This window comes from Gracilinanus agilis, chromosome 4 (assembly GCF_016433145.1).
Source record: "Gracilinanus agilis isolate LMUSP501 chromosome 4, AgileGrace, whole genome shotgun sequence".
In the NCBI taxonomy this organism is placed as follows: Eukaryota; Metazoa; Chordata; class Mammalia; order Didelphimorphia; family Didelphidae; genus Gracilinanus; species Gracilinanus agilis.
The window spans coordinates 109166979-109177301 of record NC_058133.1 but is presented as its reverse complement, the minus strand read 5'-3'; the positions used below and the strand labels follow the sequence as shown (position 1 = coordinate 109177301).

The window sequence follows — 10323 nt, the reverse complement described above, 5'->3', positions numbered from 1 at the left end:
CTGCCCTTGATTCCCCTCCTTTGTCCTCCTAGGGCCAGGTGTGGATGCCTCGGGATTGATGGAGCCATAAGGGAAGGTAAAGAATCCGCTACTGTGTGTGTGTGTGTGTGTGTGTGTGTGTGTGTGTGTGTGTGTGTGTTCGCGCGCGTGTGCGCGCGCGTACATGGGGGCTGGGGCTGGGGCTGGGGGTGGCAGGAGCCGGGGCAGGGATGGATTCTGCAAGTGACTGAGGGGTATTGATTGTGGACTTGTCAGCATGTCTCTTGCCTCTGATCTCTTATTCCTTGCCCTTGGAGCAGCGGTTCCTGCTGCTTCTCAGGAGGTAGCAGGGTAACTGCTCCACAGAGGTGAGGGGATGGATGCCCGGACAGTGCCACCCATGACTGCCATGGAGGTGCCCAGCATCAAAGATTTCCACTGGAAGACCCTGGCCCCACTGCCAAGCCGGCGAGTCTACTCCTCCCTGGTGGAGGCTGGAGGACAGGTCTATGCCATAGGAGGCTGTGATGACAATGGGGTTCCCATGGACTGCTTTGAGGTCTACTCCCCGGATGCTGACCAGTGGACTTCCTTGCCCCCCATGCCAACGGCCAGGGCTGGGGTGGCCGTCATTGCCCTGGGGAAACGGATCATGGTGATTGGGGGTGTGGGAACCAATCAGCTGCCCCTGAAGATTGTGGAGATGTACAACATCGATGAGGGCAAGTGGAAGAAGAGAAGTGTGCTGAGGGAGGCTGCCATGGGCATCTCTGTCACTACAAAAGGCAAGCCAGGCCAGGCTCTGGGTGCAGTTGGGTGCAGTTGAGCACATCGGGGCTGGAAAGAGGGCAGGAACTTGGTGGGGTAGATTTATTGGAGGACTAGAAACAGAAGAGGGTTCTGAGTTGGGTTTAGGACAAAAGTTCCCCAGTTTATTCATCTTGTAACTTTTCTAAAAGTTCCCATAACAGTCTAGGCCCCTTGTTCTTCTCCCACCAAAACAAAACAAAAAAGATACAAAAGCCAGAACTCTGCCTCGAAGGTGCCCAAGCACCAAATAGCTGCTTTGCACTCAGTGGTTTTGGTCTGACTTAGTCTAACTTCACATCATAGAGCCTGAAAAGGGGGGAAGAGTCCAGGTTGCTGGAGAGAACTAGTCACCCCATAGCTCACTCTACAGAGCTGTTTGGAGCTCTCTAGTTATTTCTTCTGCCATTCTTTCCCAACTCCAAACTTCTCTGTGTCCCTCGTGAGAAGCCCAATCTTCTGGTCGGAAAATACTGACATTTAATTGAGAACTGAATATTTATAATGGTACACCCTTCTGCTACAAGCTTCTACCCATTCCCAACTTTCACACTTTGTGTGTGAATCAAGCAACACTCAAACACTTATTTAGCACCTACTGAGTACCAGGCTTTGTGCTAAGTCTTAGAGAAGCAAAGAAAGAAAAAACAAAACAGAACAAAACAAAAAACAGTTCCCACCTTTAAGGAGGTCACATTTTAATGAGGAAAATATAAATAATTTACTATATGCAAGATACATACAGAGTAGGTGGAATGTGACCCTAAAGGGGAAGGCTCTAGCCCATGGAGGGAACAGGAATGATCTATAGAAGGTAAGATTTTAACAACTAGTCTTAAAAGGAGAAGCAGAGATGAAGAGGAGGAATATTCCAGGCATAGGGACCAACACAGGACAAAAGTGCAGAGATAGTAGTTGAGGAAAGGGCAGAAAGTAAAAGGGAACAAATATTTAAGTGCCTACTATGTGCCAGGCACCATCCCATGTGCTTTACAGATCTTTTCTCCTCTAATATCTTATTTGGATTATGATGTACTTGAGGTGGTGCTTTCATCCTTTTCTTAAAAACTTCCATATGTTCTGGGTCCTGTTGGGCATAAGAGCTAATCAGAGAAAAGGAGATCTTGAGGATCATTCTCCTACGGGGGGGCTCATGAGGAGAGTTCTGTGACTTTGCTTTTGGCTGCCCTTGGTTAGAGAGGGGAAGAAGCCAGAGTACAGAAAACATCAAGTCACTCAAGGCAAGGTGCCCTGGGAGCTTGATAGAACTGGCTTTGCTGGTGGTTGAGGCTGGCATGGGGACATTAATCATGCCACCAAAATGGCACAGACCTGTGTCCTGTACCAACTGTGTAGGGCACTGAGCAGGAAGGAAGGAACCTCTCCAGCTCCTGCCTTGTGAGACCAGGCCCTAGCTGTGATGTTCGGGGGTTAAATGGGGCTCTAGGCATGACCAGTGGTGGCTACTGCCAAGTTTCCTGACTGACTCTGGCTGTGGTCTATCTCTTTAGATTACCGAGTGTATGCAGCAGGAGGAATGGGACTAGATCTCCGCCCCCATAATCACCTACAGCACTATGACATGCTCAAAGACATGTGGGTCTCATTAGCCCCCATGCCCACCGCAAGATATGCTGCCACTTCCTTTCTCCGAGGTTCCAAGATCTATGTGCTGGGTAAGGATGGGTTACCTGCACCCTCAATGTGTGCCTCTTTCTCTCTTCCTTCTCGGGGTTGGTTTATTATCACTTCCCTTTGGGGGACGTGCAGAGCCATTTTCTCGGCCCTATGGAGCAGGTCAGAAATCGAGATGAAGGAGGACTCACTGTCCTCCCCCTTCACAGAGCTCATTGTCATATAATTAATAAATATTACAGCTGAAAAGAACCTCAGAGAACATCTCATCAATATTTTTATTTTATGGAAGAGGAAATTGGTATGCAAAAAAAAGTACAAAGTCAAAGCGTTGTGAGAAAAAAAAATAACAAGCCCCAAAGAAACAAACGAAATTCACTGTCCCTATCCCTAGGGAAGTCTCATTTTGGTGGGGGAGAAAGACAAGACACTTACAGGGCAACCAACTAATTAGGACGAATGAAGGTCAGCATAGAAAGTGCCCTGGATTAGGAGTTGAAAGATCAGAATTTGAACCCTGACCTTCCCACTTATTCAGTCTGTGTGACCTTGTGACTCCCATTCTGAGTCTCACCTTTCTCATCTGTAAAATGATGGGGTTAAACCACATGATCTTTCATGGCCCTTCTAGCACTATTTTCTATGATACTAGAATTGACTGAGTGTGAGTGCCAGAGAGGTATGAAACAGAGGAGCAGACATTGTGAGGTATGAGTCAATTAAGATAGCTTCCCTGGGGGAGGTAGTGGCCATATTTAAGGGAAAAGAAGGGATATTGGTTGTCAGAAATAAAAAGAGAATATCAGGTAGAAGAGGGGGGAAAGCACAAAGAAAGAATCGTCAGAAAAGTTATACCATCGGGTCACAAAATCTCAGAAGATATTTGCTGAAAAAATAAACAATAGACTGAAGAGGGAGAGAGGGGAGAGGGGAGAGATAGATAGATAGATAGAGAGAGAGAGAGAGAGAGAGAGAGAGAGAGAGAGAGAGACAGAGAGACAGAGAGAGAGAGAGAGAGACAGAGACAGAGACAGAGACAGAGACAGAGACACAGAGACAGAGAGAGACAGAGACAGAGACACAGAGAGAGAGAGATTGATTATAATAGGATTGGAACTCTGTCAGAACCTCCTCCTGACACTAAGAAGAAAGGTGGGAGACATTCTCTAGAAAGGGTAACTGCTGGAGATCTTTCCAGATGGAATCTCCTTCCCTGCAGGGTGGTAGGCACAGGAGGGACTCAACTTTGGTCTGGAACCTTTAAGTTTTGTTCTGGGAGGGAATAAGGGACAACTGAGACAGAGAGGCAGAAAAGAGTACTTCAGAGAGCCTTTGATCTTGGTTTTTAGGAGGTCGTCAGTCCAAGTATGCTGTTAATGCCTTTGAGGTCTTCGACATTGAAACTCGCTCATGGACCAAATTTCCCAACATCCCCTGCAAACGAGCCTTCTCCAGCTTTGTCCCCATGGATGGCTACCTGTACAGCCTGGGGGGCCTGAGACAAGGTCGCCTCTATCGACAGCCCAAGTTCATGAGGACTATGGATGTCTTTGACATGGAACAGGGTGAGTCTTTCAAACCCTTCCCCCTCCTTATCACATCCCATCATCATCATCCCATTACCAATCCAGTAAACATCTACTAAGCACCTGCTATATAGTAGGCACTGTGCTAAGTGTTGGGGATATAATTAATAAACTGAAAGTTAGGGGGCAGCTGGGTGGCCCAGGAGATGGAGAGCCAGGCCTAGAGAGGGAAGGTCCTGGGTTCAGATCTGCCTTTAGATACTTCCTAGCTGTGTGACCCCGGGCAAGTCACTTAACCCCCCATTGCCTAGCCATTACTGCTCTTCTGCCTATAAATCAATACATAGTCTTCATTCTAAGATGGAAGATAAGGGTTTAAAAAAGAAGAGACCACACAAAAAAGAGACAGAAAAGTAGGGGAGAACCATCCCAATTTCTCTACCCCCAAGACACTGAAAGCTTTGGCTGTCATTCTGGACTCTGGCACCTCATGTCTGCCCTTTTGCCTATATGGCATCATGAATAAAAGTTCATGCCACCCTAATTCAGGCCTTCATCATCATCATCTCTTTCTCTCTTTAGGCAAACAGGGTTAAGTGACTTGCCCAGGGTCACACAGCTAAAAAGTGACTGAGGCTGGACTTGAACTCAGTTCCTCCTCCCTATCCACTGTACCATCTTAGCTGCCCACCTTCATTATCTCTTGATCAAGCTCCCTCTGCCTCCAGTTTCTCTCCTCTCCAATCCTTCCCCCAACCAGCTCTAAAATTCATCTTCCTTAGCCACAGTTCTGATCAGATCACTCTCCTGCCCCAAAACTTTCACCGGCTCCTGTTGCCTATAGGATAGCATACAGATCAGAGGCTAGTATTTAAGGTCTTTCACAATCTGGCCCCAGTCCACCTTCTCCAGACATTCCACTCTGTTTTCTGTTCTTGTTCTGCTTCTTTGCCATCTTTGTGCATTCATGCAGACTGGAGCACACTCCCTTCTCACATCTACCTGTGGATATTCTTCTCTTTTTTCAGTATCTTTGAAACTTTCTCTGATTCCTCCAGCTGAAAGTATTCTCTCCTCTCCTGGTTTTCTTGGAGCATTTGCACAGATGACTCTTTTGCACCTATTTATTATTTTATCTTTAGAATTATATTTATTCATTGCGTGTACATAGCTTGTACATGCATGTCCCTTTCCCCTGCCCCAAACTAAATTTCCTGCAAACAGGAACTATCATTTTAAAAAATCCCTTACCTTCTGTTTTAGAATCAATACTATGTATAGGTTCTTATGCAGAAGAGCAGTAAGTCAAGTGACTTGCCCAGGGTCACACAGCTAGGAAGTGTCTGAGGCTAGATTTGAACCCAGAACCTCTTCTCTCTAGACCTGGCTCTCAATCCACTGAGCCACCCAGCTGCCCCCTTGAACTATCATCTCTCGTCTGTATATTTCCAGAAGACAGCACAATGGTTGACACAGTAGGCACTTAATAAATGTTTACTGAATGATAGAAGGAAGGAATGCTACTCTAGGCTGAAGAGGGAACTTGCAGAACCAGAACCAGGTCCAAGGTCACAAACCACAAGACGATCCAATCAGGGTCACTTTTTTTCCATTCTCACCTTTTTTTTTTAAATATTTTTCCATGTTTACATAATTCCTCTTCTTTCCCTCCCCTCTTCCCTCCCCACTCCTGGAGCCAATAAGCCATCAGGGTCACTTTTTAATAGGAGTTATTATAAATATACATATTTTGACACCAGAAAATCTCTATCTCTAGGGCAGGTAGCTTTTTTTTTCCAGTGATAATTGATCACAAGGGAAGCAGCCTGATGTGATGGAAAATGCTGAATTTGGCATCAGAAGTTGTTGTTCAGTTGTTTTCAGCTGTTTCCAACTCTTCCTGACCCCATTCAAGGTTTTCTTGGCAAAGATCTCCATTAAAATCCTAGCTTTGTCACCAGTTTGAAGTGTGGCCATATGCCTCAGTTTCCTCATTTGTAAAACCGAAGAATTGGACTAGATAATGAACTCTAAAGTCTCTTTGATGAGCAGGTAGGTGTCACATTGAATTCAAATCCAGCCTCATACTTACTAGCTGTGTGGCTTGGCCAACTCACTTAACCCTGTTGGCCTCAGTTTCCTCATCTGTCAAATGAGCTGGAGAAGAAAGTGGGAGATCACACAGGTATCTTTGTCAAGAAAACCCCAAATGGGATCCCAAAGACTCAGACAAGACTAGACAACAGCAATGTTCCTTTGAGCTCTAAATCTGTGATTTGATTATCCTCATTTGAATACGAGCTAGTCAGGATCCACTAGCTCTCCCACCTGGGACCCCGTTTTTAGCTCCTTGAGCATCGCCGCCGAAGCCTGAATGGATCCCTTCCTGCTCAGGGCTCTATATACTCTGTCCAGGGCTGGGGCGTGTGCCACACCATTTGATGGTATGGTGGATGCCCCCCTTGCCAACCTTAACCACCAGCGAAGTCAGTCCCATCAAGATGGCTCAGAGTAATGGCTCAGAACCAACAATAGGCAGTATTTGCAGGGGAAACCACAATGTTCTAGCTAGAGAGAAGGAGATCAGTTTCTAAACTTTACCCAGAGGGCGCCGAGTGACTCAGAGTTGGCACAGCACTGAACTTAAAGAGACCCGAGTTCTAGTTTTGCCTCAGATGTTCACTTTTGTGGATCAAGTCGTTTTTCAGTTGCATCTCACTCTGTGACTTCATTTGGGATTTTCTTAACAAAGATACTGGAGCGGTTGGCCATTTCTTCCTCCAGCTCATTTTACAGATGAGGAAATGGAGGCAAACAGGATTAAGTGACTTGCCCAGGGTCCCTCGGCTAATAAGATTTTAACTCAGGAAGAAGAATCTTCCTGACTCTAGACCCAACACTCCATCCACTGGGTCATGTAGCTGCCCGATATTAACTGTGTTATTTTAAGTAAGTTATTTAACCCAGTTACCTAAGCTTTAATTATTCCAACTGTCAATCAAACATAGGCTCCATGAGAGCAAAGAGTGCTTATTTTTGTCTCTGTGTCCCCAGTGCCTAGCACAGAGCCCTGCAGAGAACAGGTGTAATAACTGTTTGCAGATTGACTGATTGATGGAACTATAAATAAAATAAAATTGAAATTGCATCAACTACTTTACAAGATTTTTGTGAAGAAATATATATTTTTGAGTATATATATGTATATAAAGGTGTTATTATGATTATGCCTTATTCAGGGCTATTCATGTTCATCCCTGAATATAAATACCCGGCATCTAGAGAACACTTTTTTTTCCAAAGATTTTTCCCCATCTGTTTTTTCATTGTATCCTCACAATAATCTGCACCTGCATGAGGTAGGTAGGGCCAGAATTCTATATTTCTATTTTACAGGTGAGTAAACTGAGGAACAGAGATAGGTGCCATGATTTGATCAAGGATACGTAGTAAATTGGAGACAAAGCTGGAACTAGAATAGAGATTCTCTAATTCCTAGTCTAGTACCCTTTAGGGAGCACCTAGGTGATGTGATAGAGTCCTGGGCCAAGAGGCAAGAAGACTCCTCTTCCTGAGTTCAAACTGTATGACCCTGGACAAGTCATTTAACCTCTGTTTACCTCAGTTCCACCTCTCTAAAATGGAGACACATTAGAGAAGGAAATGGCAAATTACTCCAGTGTCTTTGTCAAAAAAAAAAAAAAAAACAACCCCCAAATGGGGTCAGGAAGAGTTAGACATGACTGAAAAATGACTGAACAACAACAAAAACAAGAAAGTTAGGCTAGATCACTGGTTCTCAAAGCCTTGTCTATGGACCCCAGGGATCCCCAAGACCCTCTTTTCTTTATTCCTTTTAAGTCATTAATTTCTGTCTTAGAATTGATACTAAGTATTGATTCCAAGGAAAAAGAGCATTAAGGACTAGGCAACTGGGATTAAATGACTTGCCCAGGGACACACAGCTAGTAAGTATCTGAGACCAGATTTGAACCCAAGACCTCTGGTTTCTAGACTTGGCTTTTTAACCCCTGAGCCACCTCTCTTCCCCAACCAAGACCCTTTCAAAAAAGTCCACAAGATCAAAACTCTTTTCAAAATATACTAAGACATTGTTTGACTATTAAAATTCTCCTCCCTTTTCCATCTCCATCTATGTGAAAAGGGATTTTCTTTATATACTTCAGCCAGAACAGATCCCAATAGTTTAAATGAAGAAGCCATTGGGAGGATCCAGCTGTCTTCTCTTCTGTTAGACATTAAGGAGATTTACAAAAAATGTGCAAGAACAATACTACTTTCCTGGCTAAGTTTTTGTTTTGGAAAATGTATTTATTTTTCATTAAAATGTTCTTAATCTTAGCATGTAATAAGTCTATTATGGTTATTTTAATGAATAAATATTTCAGAATTGTATCAGCTTTCATGTCTAATATGGTAAATATCAATAGATAAGACCCACATAAATGGAAGCTTTTTGGGGTCCTCAGTCATTTTTTTCAAACCCTTACCTTCTGTCTTTGATTTGATACTAAATATAGGTTCTAAGACAGGAAAAGTAAGGGTTAGGCAATGGTGTTTAAGTGACTGGTCCAGGGTCAGACAGCTAGGAAGTATCTGAGGCCAACTGGATCATTTGTAAGGCAGAAAAGGGGTCCTGAGACCAACAAGTTTGAGGACTCCCACCAAGGCGATCTCTCTAGCTCTAAATCTAGAATTCTTTGATCCTATGACTTTTGTTGACTTGCAAGGGATGTGTTTTGAGCAGATGACTGCAAGGTGGAAGTAGATACTCGCAATCTCACCCCACCCCAGAAATCAGGAAATAGTTCCTGTCCCAGAGATTGCATTGGGTAGATATTATTATCAATTTTTTTCTCATCCTTTCTTGGCCAATAGGAGGTTGGATGAAGATGGAGCGGTCTTCATTCCTAAAGAAGCGCAGAGCCGACTTTGTATCAGGCTCCTTAAGTGGTCGAGTCATAGTGGCTGGAGGCCTGGGTAAGAATCAGAGCGTTCTTGGCAGTGCTGGGTTGCTGGGTGGATGCCATGGGGTTTTGGGTGACAGTAACCGAACAATGGCAGAAATGGAGAACACCCTGAAATCAGGACTGTCCTTTCCCCCAAGGATCACAAAGTACCCATTATGGTAGAAAGAACAATGGACCGATGAGGAGTCAGAGGACATTGGTTCTGGTTCAAACCCCAACTTAGCAATAAATCAACATGCATTTAAATGACTACCATAAACCAGGTTCTTTGCTGAGTACTGGGAATACAAATGAAACAAACATTTACCACTTCTGGGATCTCTTCTCTCTGGGGCTCAGTTTCCATGTCTTTAAAATGAAAGGATTTAGGGGGGCAGCTGGGTGGCTCAATGGATTGAGGAGACAGGAGGTCCTGGGTTCAAATCAGGCCTCAGACACTTCCTAGCTGGGTGATCCTGAGCAAGTCACTTAACCTCCATTACCCGGCCCTTACCACTCTTCTGCCCTGGAACTAATTCACAGTACTGATTCTAAGACAGAAGGGAAGAGTTTAAAAAATAAAATGAAAGGACTGAACTTAGATGATTCCTAAAGGTCCCTTCTAGCTCTAAATCCCAGGAGTAACATTCTAGTTAAGATTTCATCCATCATCATCAGCTATAGGGAATCACCTGGGACCACAGGGATGAGTCTGCCCCTTTTATAGGGGAGGAAATGGAGGCATGGAGAGGCCAAGAGTCAGGAGAATGCTGGCCTGTGATAGGTCAACTATTAAATTTTCAGGCTGTAGTAAATTTAGTTTATTAATTAATTTAAAATAAATTAAAAATAATTAAATTCAGAGTATTAAATTTACACATGGAAAATCAGCAAATGCTGCAAACCCATTTTATCTGCATTTTCAGGGAACCAGCCCACAGTCCTGGAGACAGCCGAGGCCTTCCACCCAGGGAAGAACAAATGGGAGAGCCTGCCCCCAATGCCCACTCCCCGCTGTGCCTGTTCCAGCATCATCATCAAGAACTGTCTCCTTGCAGTGGGAGGCGTCAATCAGGGACTGAGTGATGCTGTGGAAGCCCTGTGTGTCTCAGACTCCTAGCCCAGTCCTGGACCCTCCCCTGAGAAGCCTGGCTCCTTAGAGACTTACCATTCTTTGTCAGGGTTAGACAATTTCCTCAAAGCTGACTAAAAACTCCTTTGGTACATGGCAGAGAAGTGGGCAAAATCTCCAGGGGCCCAGACTTCTGAAGTCCATCCTCCCCCACTGAGCCCTGTCTCCCAAGAGCAGGAAAAAATGTTCCCTAAAAAGTCCCTGGACATGTGTCCAACTGGTCTCAAGAGGGGGGAGATCCTACCTTGATCCTTAGCTATTGGGAGGACACCAC

The 10323-nt window shown here is 44.6% G+C and overlaps 1 protein-coding gene across 1 annotated transcript; it reads left to right on the top strand.

Annotated features, from left to right (window-relative positions):
• The first annotated feature begins 355 nt into the window (after positions 1 to 355).
• KLHDC8A (kelch domain containing 8A) lies at positions 356 to 10037 on the top strand. The gene is made up of 5 exons (XM_044676031.1): positions 356 to 764; positions 2298 to 2462; positions 3771 to 3986; positions 8847 to 8948; positions 9844 to 10037. Exons 1-5 carry the CDS (start codon positions 356 to 358, stop codon positions 10035 to 10037), a joined length of 1086 nt encoding a protein of 361 aa, XP_044531966.1.
• The last annotated feature ends 286 nt before the right edge of the window (positions 10038 to 10323 follow it).

Bases quoted from the DNA above. Each gene is read 5' to 3' on its own strand.
- KLHDC8A (XM_044676031.1), top strand. From the start codon at position 356: ATGGATGCCCGGACAGTGCCACCCATGACTGCCATGGAGGTGCCCAGC. The intron at 2,463-3,770 runs GTAAGGATGGGT...CTTGGTTTTTAG, and splicing joins TTCCAAGATCTATGTGCTGG to GAGGTCGTCAGTCCAAGTAT. The intron at 3,987-8,846 runs GTGAGTCTTTCA...CTTGGCCAATAG, and splicing joins TGTCTTTGACATGGAACAGG to GAGGTTGGATGAAGATGGAG.